The sequence below is a fragment of the Pagrus pagrus genome, assembly GCF_965226575.1.
Source record: "Pagrus pagrus genome assembly, chromosome: 8".
In the NCBI taxonomy this organism is placed as follows: Eukaryota; Metazoa; Chordata; class Actinopteri; order Spariformes; family Sparidae; genus Pagrus; species Pagrus pagrus.
In genome coordinates this window covers 4,867,168-4,887,865 of record NC_140192.1, presented here as the reverse complement: position 1 = coordinate 4,887,865, position 20,698 = coordinate 4,867,168, and the positions used below count along the sequence as shown (strand labels likewise).

The following is a 20,698-nucleotide window of genomic DNA, read 5'->3' as shown; positions in this document are numbered from 1 at the left end:
CCGGTACCAACTAGATATAGTTGGGCTCACCTCCACGCACAGCACCGGTTCTGGAGCCAAACTCCTTGAGAGGGGCTGGACTCTCCTTTTCCAGAGTTGCCCAGGGTGAGAGGCGCCGGGCGGGTGTGGGGATACTCACAAGCCCCCAGCTGAGCGCTGCTGTGTTGGCGTTCTCCCCGAGGGACGAGAGGGTCGCCACCATGTGACTGCAGGTCACTGGGGGGAAGGCTCTGACTGTTGTTTGTGCGTATGCACCGAACAGCAGCTCAGAGTACCCGGCCTTCTTGGAGTCCTCGGGTGGTGTCCTGGAGGGGGCTCCACCTGGGGACTCCATAGTTCTTCTGGGGGACTTTAACGCTCACGTGGGTGACGATGGGGAAACTTGGAGAGGGTTGATTGGAAGAATGGCCTGCCCGATCTGATCCCGAATGGGGTTTTGTTATCGCACTTCTGTGCTAGTCATGGATTGGCCATAACGAACACCATGTTTGAGCATTGGGTGGGTCATAAGTGTACCTGGTACCAGGCCACCTTAGGCCGAAGGGTGATGATAGACGTTGTGGTCGTATCATCGGACCTTCGGCCGTATGTCTTGGACACTCGGGTGAAGAGAGGAGCGAAGCTGTGAACTGATCACCACCTGGTGGTGAGTTGGATCAGGTGGCGGGGGAGGACAGACCTGGGATCTCCAAACGAGTCTCCAACGAGTAGTGAGGGTGAACTGGGAACATCTGGTGGAGGCCCCGGTCCATCAGGTCTTCAACTCCCACCTCCGGAAGAACTTTTCGCTCATCCCGGAGGGCTAGGGACATGGAATCTGAATGGACCATGTTCAGAGCCTCCATTGTAGAGGCGGCTTGTAAGAGCTGTGGTCAGACGGTCATCGGTGCCAGTCGGGGCGGCAACCCAAGGACCCGCTTTTTGACACCAGCGGTGAAGGAAGCCGTCAAAACTGAAGAGGGAGGCCTTTCGGGCTTGGCTGGCCCAGGGGTCTCCTGATACAGCAGACTGGTACCGGGAGGCCAAGAGGGCTGCAGCTTTGGCGGTCGCTGAAGCAAAAACCTGGGTGTGGGAGGAGTTTGGTGAGGCTATGGAGAAGGACTTTCGGTCGGCCTCAAGGAAGTTCTGGCAAACCATCCGGCGACTCAGAAAAGGGAAGCGGGCCTCAGGCCAGGCTGTTTTCAGTCGGGGAGGGGAACTGCTGAACCGGACTGGGGATATCGTCGGGCGGTGGAAGGAACACTTTGAGGACCTCCTGGACCCAGCCAACACGTCCTCTGTAACTGCCCATCCAATCTTCATGTGTTTTGTGGACTCTGAGAAGGCCTATGACCAGGTCCCCTAGGGAGTACTGTGGGGGGTACTGAGGGAGTATAGGGTACCGGGGCCGTTGGTACAAGCTATCCGGTCCTTGTACGACCAAAGTGAGAGTTGTGTCCGTATACTCGGCACAAAGTCAAATACGTTTCCAGTGGGTGTTGGACTCCGGTCCCCCTTTTTGAAAATTGGAAACACCACCCTGGTCTGCCACCCCAGAGGTACGTGTTTGTCTCCGATCCTGTTTGTGATATTCATGGACAGGATCTCAAGGTGCAGCCATGGTGAGGGGAGTGTCCGGTATGGGAACCTCAGAATTGCGTCTTTGCTTCTTGTGTATGATGTGGTTCTGTTTGCTTCCTCAGCCCGTGACCTCCAGCAGGCATTGGGGCTGTTCGCAGCCGACTGGATCGACTGTATCTGATGGACTGGTGGCTTTTGTGTTGTTAGTTTTGGTTCAGGAACTTGTTTTCATTGTAATTTAAACAATGCATGTAAAGCCACCAAACCAGTGAGTTGTCCCTGAGTGATTCATTGCCTGTCACTTTTAATTAATTCATCAGGTGAAAAGAAAACTTCCTTGTTTGGAGGTTTAATGTTCCTCTTAACTTAATTACAAGGATTGTTCTTTTTATAGTTCTGAAATCACTTTTAAGTTTTCTTTTAGATGATGATACAAGAATTTAGTAAAGTACCTGGGGTGTAATCTAGCTGTATGTTAGGATTACTACGTACATCTTGGGAGAAGACAAGGAGCTTGTTCTGAAAATGAGCACAATTTTAAGCGTTGTCATCCAGTCCTGTCAGTTTCATCATTCATCATTTCACACACAGCCCTTCTTTCTACATGGCACAGTGAAAATCACATTTTAAACCTGTACAAACTTTTAAAAATCATCATGCATTATTTGTAAATAGATCTTGATTTAATCATGTATATACACTAAGAGCTTTAAGTGTGTTTGATTGTTAAGCAGGAAAAACTTTTCCTTATCTGATTGCAAGAAATGACTGAACCACAGAAGCATCATTTGAATGAAAGCCATGTAGGTTGAATTTTCTGGCAGCAAGTTTCCCTCTTTGGCAACATGTTGCTTTCTTTGGCAACTGCTTGAAGAAAGATGCCAAGGATGTCTTAGAAAATGCTATATATAAGGATGGCCAGTCCTACTGAAGGCAGTGCCACCTGACTGCTGCTGGAGGATCAAACTGGGACGCCACAGGTACTGTTGTGAAGCTTCTCCTCACTTTGTGAATAGTAGATTCAGGCAAATATACACTAAAATCTGTATCATTTTTGATTATTTGATCAGTTTGTAAACAACAGGACTATGTCAGATCAAATACATTTTATTTATATAGCCCAAAATCACAATCGCATTGCCTCGATGGGCTCTACAATCTGTACAGTGGAGGACGTCCTCTGTCCTTAGACCCTTAGACTATGTTTGTCTGTTTCAGAGATGAAGTGGGTTGTGGGCCTGATCGCTGCAGGTCTTTGCCTGTGTCTGCAAAGCCACGTGGATGCTGGTGAGTACCATCTCTAATAAAAATGAAATTAAATACAGTCATCATAAATATGTATAAAATAGTCTCCTGCTGCCGTATTTTGTCATACAGGCTAGATAAAAAAATATGAATACTGACAATCACAGATCAATGTTTGAGTTTATACTTCAAAATAAAAAAAAAATGTTTTGTGATTCAATACATCTGCAGACAACAAAGTCAACTTCAGTAATCTATTGAGAGAGACAGAAAATGTGACTAGAGTAAGTTTGAGACAGCAGAGAACAGACTGACTGAAAGATGTTTTTTGGCCTTCAGAACCACGTCTAAGCAGAACTCTCATTGAAAGAGCTGTGATGGAAGCCAAGGCCACAGTGGACTCAGCCTATGAGTACTCCAGAAGAGAGTGAGTATCCAAAGTTGTTCTGCAAGTGATAGAATAAAAAATGACACAACATGAGTGTATAAAACACACTCTAACACCAGGTTATATGCCATCACTTAACTTCTAAGCGCTCATAAGTCTGAACTCTCCTCACCACACAGGAGCATTGAACGCGTGAGGAGGAATTTGGCGAGCCCTGCAGACGTCCTGCGGTTGATGAAGCAGCCTGCTGGGCGGGGCCGCATCGCTGTGCGTGCTGCTGACTATATGGATAATGCCCTGACACTGATCAAGAGCTCTTTGGGAAATCGTAAAAAACGCTCCATAAATGCCACAGGTGTGTGTGTTCAAAATATTTTCTTTGAATTATCTATATGAGTGGCTTCCAGTCAGGGCTAAGATGCCTTACTTCTGTTAATCAGATCTGATCTCCGAGGAGGACCTGCAGATCATTGCTGATCTGACAGGCTGCTCTGCCCAACGTCGTGTCCCTTCTTGCAAGACGACTCCCAATTTGGACAGGTTTCGAACCTCAAGCAGCGTCTGCAACAACAGGTGAGGCAACTGCTAGGTAGCTTAATGGGCAAACAAGGAAAAAGTGAAAAGAAGATGTGACCAGCTGATTAAGTCTTGCCAAGAGTTTCCTCCCATCTCTCTGACAATGTCCTCCTTTCATTTCACAATTAAGATGTTAAAAAGTGGGAGTGGACAGTCGGAGTGTGATCAGTCCTTCTGAGAAATGTTGGCAGTAATGTCTAAGACCGGTGCATGCTGCACATAATTCACCCATGTGCCTGACAAAGAGAAAGACCAATAAAGCATTTCATTTTTCTTGCCCAGGAAAAACGAGCGCATGGGATCCTCCAACACACCCGTCACGCGCTGGCTGCCTGCCGAGTACCAGGACAAAATCTCTCTGCCTAAAGGCTGGGACCCTAGGCAGAGAGTCAACAGACGATTTCTTCCCTTGGTACTACATTTAGTAACAGCTGAATATATATATATATATATATAAATATATACACACACGTGTGCAATTTACAATATATTGTAATAACATACTGAATATTTAATCACAATTGCAATGACACTGAAGGTATTTAGGTGTTCATTGTCTGCATCCTCTCTCCAGGTAAGGGAAGTGTCCAACAAAATTCTGCACACAGCAGTTGTGGACAGCGACCCGCTCTACACTTACTTGCTCACCATCTTTGGCCAGTGGCTGGACCACGACCTGACTTTCACTCCTAACTCTCCCGCCATTCGCTCATTCAGTAGCGGTATTGACTGTGACAAGAGCTGCGATCGCACAGAACCCTGCTTCCCCATTGAGGTCTGTGCCACCCATATCTAAAGCCTCAACGCATACACACACACACACACATGCACGCACGCACACACACACACACACTGACTGCTAACTGCTTCTTGTCATCTAAACAGATTCCCAGGCAGGACCCTCGCTTCGGCAGAAACTCAGGAGAGTGCATCCCCTTCTTCCGCTCAGCAGCAGGCTGTGGTTCTGGCAACACTGGCCACATCTTTGGTGCACCCACTGTCCGCCAGCAGATGAACACTGTCACCACTTTCATAGATGTAGGCCAGGTGTATGGGTCAGATGAGGCCAAAGCTCGCTTACTCCGGGACCTCACCTCAGATAAGGGACTGTTGAGGGTCAACACAGAGTATGATGACAACGGTCACGAGCTCCTGCCCTTCATGAAAATGAGCACCAACATATGTGCCACACGAGCTCGCATTACTGGAGACAACAATGCAACAGAGGTGCCCTGCTTCCTATCTGGTGAGTGTTGGCTTGCAGTGAGCATCCTGTAATCTTATAATCAAACAGTTTTGTAAAGGGAGTCAATTTATGTATAGTGTGTAATAAGGTTAACACATGATCTAGGTAAGGTAACCTTTATTAAAGCAGTCATCTACTTTTTTCTTCAAGGTGACGATCGGTGCAATGAGAACATTGCTCTGACCACTATGCACACACTGGGGGTGCGTGAACACAACCGTCTGGCGCGCGCTCTCGCTAAACTCAACCCTCACTGGAATGGAGAGAGAATCTACCAGGAGACGCGCAAGATCATGGGAGCAAACTTCCAGGTTAGAGAGAGGCTTAGCTGCATGGAGATTTTCAAGATGTTGCAGTAATGAGTGAAGGAATGAGTACCATGTCATTGCACGGCTCAGTTACTCTTTTTGTCTTTCAGATTCTCACTTACAGGGACTTTTTGCCTCGCATTGTTGGTCCAGATGCCATGAACAAGTTCCTTCCCACCTACCCTGGTTATGATGAAGAGGTGGACCCAAGCATCTCCAGTGTGTTCGCCACCGCTGCCTTCCGATTTGGCCATCTAATGATTCAGCCTTTCGTTTTTCGTCTTGATGAGCATTACACGCCGCATGAAAAGTACCCCAGTGTCTTGCTGCACAAAGCCTTCTTTGCACCATGGAGAATCGTCTTTGAAGGTAAGGCCAAGAAGTGCCTTAGTGGTCAAAGAAAGATGTAACCATATATATATACATCAATATAACCATAATGTGTGGGGTGTTCTCTACAACACACTTATCAAGGTTTTATGGGGATTGTACAGACAAACAATGGCTACTGACACTGAATTGCTGGAAAAAAGACTCAAACAATAAATCAAAAAGCAGCTAAAAATTATGAAAATAACAATGAACTGCAGAGAGGGGTCATGATTCTCAGTGGGATCAGAGGCATTAGCAATCATGAGTAAAATTCAATGTTTAAATCAAAAATGTGACCGAGTTTTAAAATAGCTCAAATGTAATGGTTCTTATCTCCTGATTTCCTCAGGTGGTTTGGACCCGCTTGTGAGGGGGCTGTTGGCGCGTAAGGCCAAGCTGAACACGCAGAAACACATGCTAACTGACGAGCTGAGGGAAAGGCTGTTCAAATTCGCCGCTGAGTTGGCGCTGGATCTTGGCGCTATCAACATGCAGAGAGGCAGAGACCATGGACTCCCTGGTATTACTCTGATTTATTTCTCTTTCTTTATTTTCTATCTTGTGTCTTTATAGTTTTTGTCTGTGCAGACACTGCAGATCATAGCTACATTTGTCACTGCAACATTGTCACATCTTTATAGGCTACGCCAAATGGCGTGAGTTCTGTCGGCTGTCAGTACCAAGAAATCGGAGAAATCTGAGAATGGTGATGCAAAACAGAACGCTGGCGAACAGTCTGATGGATCTCTACAGAACAACTAAGAACATTGATGTGTGGCTGGGAGGAGCGTCCGAGCCTTTAGTGCGTGGAGGAAGAGTGGGACCCCTGTTCGCCTGCCTGATTGCCACTCAGTTCCAGAGGATCCGCCAAGGAGACCGGTAAGAAAACAGGAGGCAGAAAATGAAACGATTTAGATAGTTATGGTAACTTCACTATTAAGCATTAACAAACTGTTTATTTCAGATTTTGGTGGGAGAACACGGGAGTCTTCACTGAGGACCAGAGGGAGTCCCTGAAAAAGACGTCACTTGCTCGCATCATCTGTGACAACACTGGTATCACTAAAGTGCCACAACAGCCCCTTGAAAACCAGCCCAGGTCGAACTTCACTCAATGTAGCGACATCCCGGCCATTGACCTCAGTCCATGGAAGGAGGATATCAATTAGAAACCGTCAGCGCAGTGGTCTGAGTAAAGACCGGAGGAGTCCTTTCTTGACATGACTAAACCCTGTGTCATGGTTTTGAGTTTGAGTGTTTGCTTGCTTTGCTGTGTCGAATGAAATAAGTTTCCTCACAGAGTTTACCTGCATTTCAACTTGTAAAAATGTCAGGGCAATTCTTATTATGTCAGATTTCTTTGATTAACTGCTGGAAAGTAATGTGCAGCTGCTGTGGGAGCTGATGTGATATTTTCTTGGGTCCTTTTAAGCTATTTTTCAAATGAATGTAAACCATGTAATACTTTGGAAAAAATGTGCAAAGCAAAATGTGATTTTTTCAAAAAAGTCATGTGGAATATTGTTTTGTTTCGTCTTTAGGGAGTTTATTTTCTTGCAGTATATAGTAGTAAAATGCCACCGATCAACTCAGCTCAACTTTATCTGCATATAAATGAAGAGAAAATGTGTAAAAAAAAAATAAAAAAAAGTAGCAATTCTGCATTAAAATGTCTAAAAACAACTCGTCCTTTGTTCTATACTGTTTTGAGTTGTGTACTTGCGTTATCCCAAATGTTTCCAACAATGTTCAAACCCAAAGACATCCACAAGTTTAGGGAAGTCAGTGAACAAGATTAAATTTAAGGTGAATAAAACTTTAAAACGTGATCACATCAGAAAGATTTTCATGAGCAGTGGTGGTTGTTTAATGGCGTAGACATCAACAATGAAGGAAGTTTGACGGCAGGAACATCAGTGGTCGTTTGCGTCAGTCATGCAGTGTTTATTTGCTCCAAACAGCCAGCTGACTTTACTGTACGTTAGCTGTAAGCTAACCCAACACAAACGGTGTGTGTGGTTACATTCAGTGTACCTCTTGGCTGAATTCAGTTCTCACAGGGGACTCTGGTTCGCTCTCTTCTTTCCCCTCTCCTCTCTGTAATGTTACGTTCATGAAGTAAAGTACATTTCCCCACCAGCTCCAGACGGCAGTCAACATTACTGTGCATAAAAACACCCAAAAATGAAGGAAAGCTCCTCAGATCGCTGCTGCAAGTTTGCAGGTCGATTAACTGAAGCGAAGGTAAATACAGTTTTTAATCCTTAAAGTTTAAAAGTAATCTCTCAGCTGTCTTCCCGGTGATAAACGGCTCCGGATCAAAGCAGAATCCGAGGTGACTCCAGGTGTTTATTCTCCAGAGGGTCTGGATCTAAATCCAGACTCTCAAGTCGGCTCTTAGCAGTGGAGCAGCGGCTCTTGTCCACCGCTCTGCCTTTCACACTACACTTGGCAAACATCTGTTGTTTAATTTTGATAGAGAGCCCCCTAGTGGCAGAAGTTATTTATAGCACAAACCATAATTTAATATACTTTATATAATCATAAATACACAATGCCTATTATAAACAGTGGTGCGGCGTGGCGTGGGAAAATTTCCGAGGAAGCCAAGTGAGACACACCCTCTAAGCTGTGTATGTTTTACAGGGTTGGGGGCAGAAAATCGTATGTTGCAATCCATATGTTGCTATTTCTTGTAGTCGGATGAACTATTAGAGCGCCCAGCATCATTTTACCAGTAGTACTTACACATCCTTGTTATCTAACCGACACTTTGAGCACCGACACGCTCTCTCTCTCTCTCTCTCCCTCAGTCACTCTTAAACATCTCATTAATTTATGCAACCACCCTCCCAAAAGCACAACCAGCTACTTAATGCACAGCACACATTTGATTTTGGAAAGATGCAAATTCATTCACACACTGAATCAGAAGCCATTACGTCCACGTCAAACACGACTTGTACGCTCTATGTGAGATACACAAATGCTTTTCACTTTTCCTTATCGTTTATATAAATAATGATAAATGTAAATATTCATTATACAGCAACACAACAACCAAGTACCAGTGGCTATAAACATTACACCTGCCATGTGCATGTACTCAGACAGCCCGGCCCGTCACGGCCACTGTCCGTGGTGCTCATTTTCTCCACATAAACAACAACAACAACAATAAACAACAACTTCAGTGGACTCACATGCTGCTTAATCAAAGCAAGCAAGACGCAGTAAGGACTATAATCACACACAAAAAACATTGCTAATTGGGCAGTTAGGTAACTATTAAGCTGCGCACAGGAAAAAAATGCCTTTTGCTCACCCTATTTGAAGAGGAAGGCCATTCTCCCACGGGCCTTTAGGTCCTCCACAACAGAGTCAATGGACAGCTAGCTAGCCAGCTAGCTACTCAGTGCAGACGTAATTCTCCCCACTGAAAGTCCGAAAACCTTTCTTCCTCTCGTCTGATTTAATTCGGAGTTGCTGCTGTAGAGGCAGTTTAGTAAAATTATTTTTTTACTAAATACTCCAAATCTCCACCCTCCATAATTGCGCTTAATAACTTTGCTAGCCTACCAAGATATCAACACAAATCAACAGATCTGCCGTTATTTCACTCAGTGACGTTGATGCTAACTGTGATTTGATTGGCGTAAAGGCCAACGAGTTCGCGGCTTCCCTTGACACTGTCCTGACCAATCACAGGGGAGCAGTGGCGTGACAATAGCCTCATCTGATTGGTTAATCATTCTTTTTTTTTTTTTTCACCAAGGGAGGCCAACTCAGCTTGGCCTCCTCACAGACAACAGAGTGCAGTACCGCGTTTTCACCACGTAACATTTAGAGGGGCGCTGTTTTTCACATCATAAAACGCTCAATAATGAATGAAGAGAGACAGAGACACAACACAGCAGGATGACGTAAACTCTTAAAAAAGTGTTTTTATTAAATGATGGTTATATTCTGAAAAAATTGAGGAAGCCTGGCTTCCCTTGGCCTCCGCAAGGAAACGCCACTAAGGTACATGATTTCATCCTGAAGAGAGGCACACAAAGCAGGGGTTTATTTCCCCCCTTCACAGTTCATTTTAGGTCAGGTACACATCATTTTTAAAAAACGAAATTAAACCCATCTGTCATTACAGTCAATCTATCTGCAAATAACCTCAGCAGTGTGACACAAGTCGGTGTAAATCCAGGTGAAGCTCTCAAAGGTAGTGCCTGACAAGCTCAATGCTACAGTAAAAGCAACATTATGTAACTTCTTAATCTTAAAATAACTATTATTAAAGTCATTGTGATGGTACAGTGTCTTCTAATAGTGTGAATGGTATCCCTGTCTCAGCCACTCCGCCCTATAACACTTGTTTCTGCATTATGTAACTTCAGTGAGAGGGAAGGATCACAGCGTTACACACACGTTTACTATAATAACAACATGTGCACTGACATGCCTTCTAAATTAAGCTCAGGTTCTCCTTATAACTGTACTTCAATATATATATATTTTTATATGCTGTCTAATCAGCATCTTGATATGCCACACCTGTGAGGTGGAATGGGTTATCTCGGCAAAGGAGAAGTGCTCACTAACACAGATTTAGTCAGATTTGTGAACAATATTTGTGGGAAATGGTCTTTTGTGTATATAGAAAATGTTTTAGATCTTTGAATTCAGCTCATGAAAAATGGGAGCAAAAACAAAAGTGTTGCGTTTATATTTTTGTTCAGTGTAGTTTAGTATTTGAGCTGCCACTGATGGTCAAATGTGCTGCAGGTGTGTGAGAAGAGGCAGCAGAGGCTGGGTGTGGCTTCCCTGATGGCTGCAGCCTGCAGCAGCCTGCAGCCATCAGGGAAGCCACGCCAGCCTCTGCAGAGCACCCAAACACAAGACACGTGACAGGTAAGGAACAAAAAGTGGGCTGTAATGAAATAAAGCTGATAACCAAAGTCAATGAAATCCAAATCCCCCCAAAAAAGAAAGCAACCACACAAGGCAGGCCAGGGCGGTAAACAGAACCAGAGAAGTCCAAGAAATAAAAACAACAACAAACAACAACAACAAACCAAGAAAGACACTGACAAGAAAAACCAGAGAGACACGAAAGGGGGGGATGCAACTGGGTGACACAGGGAACAGAACAGGACAGGAAAGAGAAACTGACAGAGACTATAAACACAAGGGCTGATTAACTAATAGGACACAAGTACACACAGAAAAAGGGAGGACATGAAAAGCAAAACATGAGACATGAGGGCAAAACTTCAAAATAAAACCACAAACTCAAACCATGACACAAAGACAATGAGAGTTTAATGTCCAGTATCATGGCCTCATTTGGAGCACAACAGCTAAAAAAGGAACATACATATGTGTATGTGATAAATGGTATTGGCATAGTATTTCAAAGCCTGAAAGGTTAAACTAAAAGGAGAAATTAGCGAAGAGAAAATAGCCTACCTGGCTCCTGTCATATCGCTGAATTTAAAAAGTATTTGTTCTAACTGTGATTTTTCTTTTAGGGTTAAAATGTGTAAAAAGTTTCCCACAAGGAGGCTGTGAGGCTACGCTTAAATTCACACGCTCTAAAAGGGTGAAACTTTGTGGAATGAGGATGAAATTGGATTGAGCTTTCTCAGGAAAAAAAAAAGGCAAAACTTCCTGCATAGATAAAATGAGGAATGTATTCAATGTTGTCATGATCTAATCTTGGTACACTGGGTACACGCATCCTGTCGAAACTCAAGTCGAACAAGTTGTCAATCTTTCTTTATTTTACAGCAGTTCCTGGATCAGGTTAAGTGTCAGAAATCCACAGTGCCCAGAGCAGTTTACTGATTTCTCACTTTGTGTTGAAAAGTTGTCTCGGACATAAGGACTTTTTTTTTCTCAGCTGTAATCTAAGGTTGTTAATGATAACATTCAGCCACTAAATGAGGCATTTTCTTTTAATCCCAGTATTCCTGACACCTGCATTAAATGCAATGAAGAAACAGAAACTCTGATTCATTGCATGTGGAGCTGTCAAAAACTCCAGCAGTTCTGGAAAGAGCTGATCTTCTCAAGATGGTTTCTAAACTAACAGAAAGTTGTTTTTAACGTTGACGCTAAAATATGTTTATTACATAAATACCCTTAACATTTTCCAGCAAGTACAAAGAAACAGATATTTACTTAATTTCTGCTTGTTACAGGCAAAACGTGTAAATGCATTGACATGGAGAGATACTATAGGACCTAACACCAGTCCGTGGATTAAGGAGATGTCTTGCAGCCTGGCACTAGAAACACTTTTAGCGGTCCCATTGTGTACGACTTGCTAACTTCTTTTTGCTTTGGGCTGAGTGCCAAAACCCCTCTGGACTGACTGCAGTGGATTCAGATCACCTGTGTGCAGGGTGTGGAGACTGACTCCTAATTAACATGTGGAAGCAGCTTTGGGCGTTCTCCTCCAAGCAATTCAGGGTGTGACGATGCCCTTTTGAGAAGGCTTAAGAGAGGTGGGGAGTGGCACCCAGGTTGGATCTGTCCCCGACACACTGCAGACCTCATCCTGATACTTTTGCCCCATTTCGCTCTCGTTTAGGGAAACCGTGTTTATTCTTCAGCCCAGTTGAGGCTCCCTGCATCAGGTCGGCCTTACCTTGAAACCCAAGCCCCTATACACCTTCAGTTTTTCCCATTTTATTTCACTGGGGTCTCGAGAGCTTGTAAAAGCATAAAAGCACATTTCAGTTTGATTATCATCGTTTATCGTTTGTTTATTATCCAAGTCGTTGACATTTGGCATTCCCTGTAGATGTACATATGTTTTGTTTAGATTTTTATGCAGGTTTTCGGCTGATTTGTGAGCAATTTACTGCCAGTACCACAGCATATGTACATACTTGCATAGAAACAGGTAAAGTTGAGGATTTTTATGAGATGTGGACGCCTTTCTTACATTTTATTAATGACTTGAGGATGAAGGATGCCTGCAATTGGATAATTGTGCTTTTATTTATTTATTTATTTATTCAAACTATTTCGTTAAATCTATATACATATTTGTGTATGTATGTATATAATTTCATTCATTATTTTGACCGAGAATGTGTAATTGTGTGTGTAATTGGGGATGGGAGGGACGGCTTTGTATGATGGATGTCTGTTCTGTACATTCAATGGACAAAAAGCCAATAAATATACTATTGGGGGACATTTAATCTCCTGTCATTCACAAAAACACTTTTATTGACTTGAAAGATTATCTTTTTAAACTGACAAACATCATATATGTAGTTCCTGGCACAATTCAATTGGGGTCAATAAATGATTAGTCTTTACCGTGCACAGTTTTTCCCATGAGATAAACCGGAAAGGGGCGTGGCTTCCGCTCTCTATAAAGATATTATCAATATGACCTTTACCATGTCTTTGTGTTGGCTGTTTTTCCAGAACACCTTTAACAAGTTATACTTTTAAAATGATGAGTACCTGTCCCCTGATTAAACCACACCTAAACTAATCTTACATATACTTAGAAGTATATTTTTATGTGGTACTCTTGCAAGTATACTAGTATTACTTTGAAATTAGTACACAGAGACACATGAAGCAGACTTGGGAAACACACTTTTCTTGATAAAATGAACTTTTAATCCAAGTGTCCCAGTGTGTGACCACCGAAAAACGAAACTTGTGTGACGTGTGCACAAATTAAATGGCATTATTTTCGCTGCTGCTTGTTTGGAAGCTGTGAAACATGAAATGTGTGTTTTACATTATTTAATCGTGTAATTGGTATTGAAGGGCTGTTCCATATATTTATTTATATATTTTGAATCCATTAAAACGACGCAAACTTTGCTTTTCGATGACTTTTATCAGCAGACTACAAAACGGGGTCAGTTTCGTAGCCTACTGATACTCAGGTGTTTACCAGTAGACAGACCTTCAGTAACCTGAAATGATTACAGGCTATACCTGTCATGAGTGATTTATGATAAACTTTTGTGCACAGCCTATTCACGTCACATTCGTGCTGGAAGGTTGTTTTCTTTCCGTGTCAAGAAAACACGCCACAAAGCGTTTCATGCCATTGTGTGTCCTGTCAGAGAAAAAAACCCCGCTAAACTGCCCAGTCCAGGTAGATGTGCGACATACCTGACATTCAAGAGCTTCTTAGCATCGCTACTGTGGAGAGAGAGAGAGAGGGGGGAAAAAAGTACATTATCTTATATCAGAATGACATATTATTATTTATAAATACACAATATGCTCATAGCTATTTCTAGATATATAACAAAATCATTAAAATACTTTGGAGCAACAGTAGGCTGGTAAAACTGCAGGGAAAGGTAAAAATAACAGATTATAGAGAGTGAAATAATAGCATTTAACTGTACGCAGAGGCTTTCTTTATAAATTGTATTTAATGTGACAGTCACAGAGAGACTGTGCACATTTTATTACACTGGATTTATGCGGAATAATTCAACACTTGTGCGCAGAAATGCAGAATTTACAAAAAAAACAAAAAAACAAAAAACAAATAGGATGTTTTAACGCAAAATGTGCCGCTTTGTTTGATATTTTTTTCCCTTCAGTGAAGTAAATATGTTCTTTGGACTTTTCCAGACAGCTGCCTCGCCTTTATCTGTGATGGTAACAATAAATAAAACGATTAAAAACGAGGAAAACTTCTCGTCATCTCCATTAACCTTTTACCCTCGCTGTGACTTTTTGCTTCCTTGTTCTTTGAAGTTGCTCGACAGGTATGGTAGGGAGGAGGAACTAGGAAGACAAAACAAATACCTGACCGCAAGTGTGGCGTCAAATGACGCGCTCAGCCAGCGCGTTAAAAAGCCCGGTGGTACATGTGAGTGGTGTTGAGCAGCAGTGACCTCTCACAGCAGCTGGAGGACACAGCTGGATGATACTGAACATTACAGGAGACGAGATTCTTGATTTATTTCAGGTTTGGACATTTCAGGTTTTTAACTTCCCATTTATTATTTATTTATTCCTGCATAATGTATACTGACAATATGCTGTGATCCATATTAATGCATAAGATTGGTTTGTATTTTTTTTAACCTTATATTTGTTTTATTGTAAATTGCATCACATGATTTGACCAGTGTATTCATAATATGTGTCTGTTTTTGTAGAGATGAACGGGTTTCTGTGCCTGCTGGCTGCAGGCCTTTACCTGTGCTCGCAATGCCAGGTGGATGCTGGTGAGTAGCCTACAACCTCTATCATCCGAGAATACCTGCAAGTAGCTCGAGATGCACTCAGTATTTACTTTATGAAAAATAATCGCATCCTGCTGCAATCTATCATCTTATTATTTGTATGAAACTTATAAAATCTACAGCTTTACGTTTGTTTTTTTAAGTAAATATTCTGGATGCATGGATGAAACCTGAAAATAATCACGTCAGAAATGCGCTGACACAGTTTTAAGAGTGAATTTGAGAGTAAAATTGAATAAATTGTGTTTTGTGCTTTCAGAATCGCGGTTGAGCCGCAGCGTCATTGAACGAGCTGTGATGGCCGCAAAAGCCAATGTGGACTCAGCCTATACGTACTCCCGACGAGAGTGAGTGTGCCAACCTGTTCAACTGGTCCAAACATTCTTCATTGATTGTCAAAAAGATAGACAAAGATACAAAAAAATATATATATTTATTGACCTCTCCACACAAACACAGGAGCCTTGACCGCGTCCGGAGGAACCAGCTGAATCCTTCAGACGTCCTGCGCTTGCTGAAGCAGCCCGCCGGGCCGAGCCGGACCGCGGTGCGCGCAGCTGACTACATGGATAACGCAGTGATTCTGATCAAGAGGTCTTTGGAGAGACGTCACCGACGCTCCATCAATGCCTCAGGTGCGTATTTAGCCTTTTTTTGGGGGGGGGACCCTATGCAAAATGGGGACCCCTATTTTGTGACAAACCCTTTTTATTTATTTATTTACTCATCTTTTTTTTCATATTGTCTACTTAAAGGTGCAATATGTCAGATTTTAGTTGAAACGATAACAAATAAAGCACAATAGAATGTGATACTTTTGATTTTTGACATTTGCTGTTGTCTGCTCGGTTCTACTGTTGCTTTTCCATCACAACTGAGCTAAGTGCAGGTTACTGACGGTGTGTCTTAAGACAATGACGCACTTGTCCCAGTCCGTGCTGTACTATCGATGAATCAGCGCCAACAAAGGGTTAGGTTGCTAATACAAACACGTTTCAATTACTATAACTTCTTCACCCCATTTTAGTAATTTAAAACCTTCTATTATGAAACAGCGGTACAAGAAACGTTGTGTTTTCGCCACCAGGAACTAAACATGGTCAAACTGGAACGACTGTCTTTGAACAGAGGAGGTGGCCTAAGACATTCCTTATCACCCACCTACAATATAGTACTGAGTTTCCTCCCCAGACAGGCTTAACAACCATTCACACCTGGGCTCACCTAGCCTTAGCAACCCACATGAAGGCTGGTCGGGTCAACAACCCGCAAGTGGCCCTAACGACCCTGAAACTCAGAGCTCACGCGTGTCCTTAACGACTCTGTAAGGACACTCCCACACAGAGTTTAAAAGCCTGCAACTCCCCTCCAGTTAGATAGAACTGGAGAAGCCTCTTGGATGAGAGAGCTGAGTATCGATTTTAGGGGAAGGTGGGTGCTAGAAAAGCAAATCAGCGTGGCTCGGTTTGACTCGGCGCTGCTCAAAGTGCTCGTGAAAAATGGCAATTGTTACCTCTATGTATTGTGTACCAGTCACGTCTACTGAAGTTAGCATGCTAACCAGCTGTCTTGATCCAAAGCTGCCTTGCTAGCGGTGTAGTCACCAACAGTTCCCCGGTGCTCCTAGCTCCCAGTCTGGACCGCTTGCTGCACGGCTAACTGAGCTAACTAAGCGACAGCAGCTACAGTTAGCAACAATAAGCGGTTACACTAGTGATATGCTGCCTGCTATTTGTTTTTAGTCGACCAGTTTATTTGACCAGTGGCCAATTCTTACATATTGTACCTTTTTAAACAAGGAACGGCTCTGAGCCAATGAATGTTCACCTACAAATATTTACAAATCACTCAAAGCTGAGTTGCATATTCTTTGCTTATGTTAATCAGATCTGATCTCAGAGGAGGACCTGGAGCTAATTTCTGACCTGACAGGCTGCTCTGCCCAACGTCGAGCCCCTTCTTGCAGAACGCTGCTCTACTTAGACACGTTTCGCACCGCAGGTGGTGTCTGCAACAACGAGTAAGTCGGCTATTAAATGGTAGTTTTTCACTTCATTTCACAAAAAAGTAAACTAGGTGTGAAAGCAGGTGCGGACAACTGCACAGCTATCTTTAATTTAAGTCAAATCCCTAATTATGATGTTGCTTATTTTGCATGCTGTTTCCGATCCTTTTTACTCAAACGTTCAAACATTTGACAAATGCAAAGTGCGCAAGAGAGAAGATGAACAGAGTGAGAAAACATCTTTTTTTTCTCTCTCCCAGGCAAAACACCCGATTGGGATCCTCAAACACAGCCTTTGCCCGCTGGCTCCCTGCCGAGTACCAGGATAATATCGCTCTCCCTATAGCCTGGGACCGTGAGAGGAGAGTCAACGGAGAAATCCTTCCCTTGGTAATATACTTTAGAATATCATCTTTACTGGCTGTGCTGCAAATGACCCAAAAAGACACTTAGAGTTTGCACAAATCCTTTTGTTACCAAGGTGTTCATTGTCTGCATCCTGTCTCCAGGTAAGGGAAGTGTCCAACAGAATTCTGAGCGCAGCAAACGCTGATGTGGAGGATGACCCGCTCTACACTCACCTGGTCACCATCTTTGGCCAGTGGACGGACCACGACCTGTCCTTCACTCCTCACTCTCCCATCATTCGCTCATTCAGTAGCGGTATTGACTGTGACAAGAGCTGCGATCGCACAGAGCCCTGCTTCCCCATTGAGGTTTGTGTCACCTATATCTCAAGCCTTAACACACTCACACACACAAATACACACTGACTGCTAACTGCTTCTTGTCATCTAAACAGATTCCCGAGCAGGACCCTCGCTTTGGCAGGAACTCAGAAGAGTGCATCCCCTTCTTCCGCTCAGCAGCAGGTTGTGGTTCTGGCAACACTGGCCACATCTTTGGTGCACCCACTGCCCGCCAGCAGATGAACACTCTCACCGCTTTCATAGATGTGGGTCAGGTGTACGGGTCAGATGAGGCCAAAGCTCGCTCGCTCCGGGACCTCACCTCAGATAAGGGACTGTTGAGGGTCAACAGAATGTACGATGACAACGGCCGCGAGCTCCTGCCCTTCAGCGAAATGAGTACCAACATGTGTGCCACACGAGCTCGCATTACTAATGACAGTAGAGCCACGGAGGTGCCCTGCTTCTTCGCTGGTGAGGGTTCAGCAAAAACAATATGTACAATACAGAAAAGAGTAAGATTGAGTCTAAGCATTGCACAGGGCTGACAGCACTTTTCCCCCCCCTCATTTTATGTGACTTTTAAGGTGACGAGCGGTCCAATGAGAACATTGCTCTGACCTCTTTGCACACACTGGGGTTGCGTGAACACAACCGTCTGGCGCGCGCTCTCGCCAAACTCAACCCTCGGTGGAATGGTGAGCGAATCTACCAGGAGACGCGCAAGATCATGGGAGCATACTTCCAGGTTAGAGAGAGGCTTAGCTGCATGGAGATTTTCAAGATGTTGCAGTAATGCTTGAAGGAATGAGTAGCATGTCATTGCACGACTCAGTTAACTCTTCTTTTTGTCTTTCAGGTTCTCACTTTCAGAGACTATTTGCTTCACATTGTTGGTCCAGACGTCCTCGCCAAGCAACTTTCCGCCTACCCTGGTTATGATGAAGAAGTGGACCCGAGCATCTCCAATGTGTTCGCCACCGCTGCTTACCGCTTTGCCCATCTAATGGTTCAGCCTTTCATGTTTCGTCTTGATGAGAAGTACAAGGAGCACAAGGAGTTCCCCAGCCCACTGTTGCACAGAGCCTTCTTTACACCGTGGAGGGTCGTCTTTGAAGGTATGGTCAAGAACTGTAGCTTGTTAGTTCTTCCTAAACAGATAATACGGTTGATGAAAATTAAGTTCATTAATCTCTTGATTTCCTCAGGTGGTGTGGACCCAATCTTGAGGGGGCTAGTCGGCCATCCGGCCAAGCTGAACACGCAGGAGCACATGATGACTGACGAGCTGAGGGAAAGGCTGTTCAAATTCACCATGGAGTTGGCGCTGGATCTTGGGGCTCTCAACATGCAGAGAGGCAGAGACCATGGACTCCCTGGTATTTTGTCTTCTATGAATTCTTTATGTTTAGTATGAATTTCGCAGTAATATCTAGGTTTTTTTCTCGTCATGACAAATCAAATATTTTAAGCTTTGCAACATTTTCACACACTGTGTTTCTCTTTTTAGGCTACAACAAATGGCGCAAATTCTGTGGGCTGTCACAACCACAAAACCTGAATCAGCTGGCTGAAGTGATGAACAACACTGTGCTGGCAAGGAATCTCCTGGATCTCTATGGGACACCTGACAACATTGACGTGTGGCTGGCAGGAGTGGCCGAGCCGTTTGTCCCTGGAGGAAGAGTGGGACCCCTGTTTGCCTGCCTGATTGCCACTCAGTTCCAGAAGATCCGCCAAGGAGACCGGTAATTTTTCATTAAATTACAAGATATGTAGATGTTGTGTCACTGCACCTTTACATTCACTTTAACTGTCACCAAAATGTCAAATTTCAGACTTTGGTGGGAGAAGGAAGGAGTCTTCACTGAGGCCCAGAGAAGGTCCCTGAGGCAAACATCACTTGCCCGGATTATTTGTGACAACACTGGCATCACTGAAGTGCCGGTTAAACCCTTCCAGTACCGGCCTCGAGGCTCCGGTTACAACCAGTGCAGGGACATTCCTCTCTTTGACCTCAGACCATGGAGGGATGATGGTGAGTTGATGTCCTTAAATCCTCTCTGACACATTTGACCAAAGCAGATCAGAACTACAATGAGAAGGTTCTGTTGGTATGGTATCATATTTTTTTTTTTTCCCCACCCAGGTAAACTTAGTGACCCACCTGTGGACCGCACAAGCAACGTAGCCTTCTCTGTGCGTTTGGGCAACAACTTCCCCGCGTCCGGCAAGCCCATTCCCTTCCGTGTTGTCATCTACAACGACCAGAACAGCTATGACATCAAGTCTGGGGTTTTTACCTGCCAGGAACCAGGTGTATATGAATTCACCTTCAACTGTGCCATCAACGACAAAGACGCCAGTGTGAATCTGCTACGTAACGGGGATGTGGTCGTGCACTCGTTCACCAGCGTACAGAAAAAAGGTCACGTCACAGCCAGTGGCAATACCATTATTAAGCTTGAGAAGGGCGACAGGGTCTTCCTGTTGGCCAAACAGGGAGCCAATGGGGTGCTGAGTGACAGCTACTTCTCAGGGCATCTGTTGTTCACTGAGTAGGACTGTTCTCGATACAGCTGCTAACCCACAACATCAAAACACTAAAAAGTTGACCACTTCTTTGATACCATATATAATACCATAATCCCACTTTCCACTTTTCAGTGCCTTTTACTGCCCTGCACACGTAGTAAAGGCCCTGGACACCCACACAGAGGTATCCAGGTTGAAGTTCAGCAGAGCTAGGCTGAGAGCTGAGAGCTAAGAAGTACTAATAGGAACCATCAGTGAGGAAGCTGCTGCTCGTTAAAGCAACCAAAGACAACAAACATCTTTGAAATGGGCATTTTTTAAGTAGTGAAATGTGATGGCTGAAGGAAAAGCACATTTAAAAAAAAAAAAAACTTGTGGCATTATTTGACTTTCTAAAGGTTTTGTATTGAATGAAGGAATATATATAATGCACTGATATCTGAATGTAAAAAAGGGCAACGCTTATTTGACATATTCTTCTCTTAACAATGTCTGAAAAACAATGTGAAAACCTTCCAGTACCTGACTTGAT

The 20,698-nt window shown here is 43.8% G+C and overlaps 1 protein-coding gene across 1 annotated transcript; it reads left to right on the top strand.

Moving 5' to 3' along the window:
* Positions 1-1,042: 1,042 nt before the first annotated feature.
* LOC311261867 (uncharacterized protein) lies at positions 1,043-20,193 on the top strand (the record flags this gene model as incomplete). The annotated part of the gene is made up of 27 exons (XM_084360880.1): positions 1,043-2,540; positions 2,779-2,847; positions 3,145-3,232; positions 3,373-3,548; positions 3,634-3,766; positions 4,052-4,181; positions 4,344-4,544; positions 4,655-5,015; positions 5,166-5,326; positions 5,434-5,692; positions 6,045-6,215; positions 6,337-6,574; positions 6,660-6,858; positions 14,444-14,552; positions 14,851-14,919; positions 15,197-15,284; positions 15,397-15,572; positions 16,825-16,957; positions 17,203-17,332; positions 17,452-17,658; positions 17,745-18,105; positions 18,219-18,379; positions 18,491-18,749; positions 18,840-19,010; positions 19,142-19,379; positions 19,470-19,669; positions 19,781-20,193. Exons 2-27 carry the CDS (start codon positions 2,781-2,783, stop codon positions 20,191-20,193), a joined length of 4,899 nt encoding a protein of 1,632 aa, XP_084217006.1. The 5' UTR covers positions 1,043-2,540; positions 2,779-2,780.
* Positions 20,194-20,698: the final 505 nt, after the last annotated feature.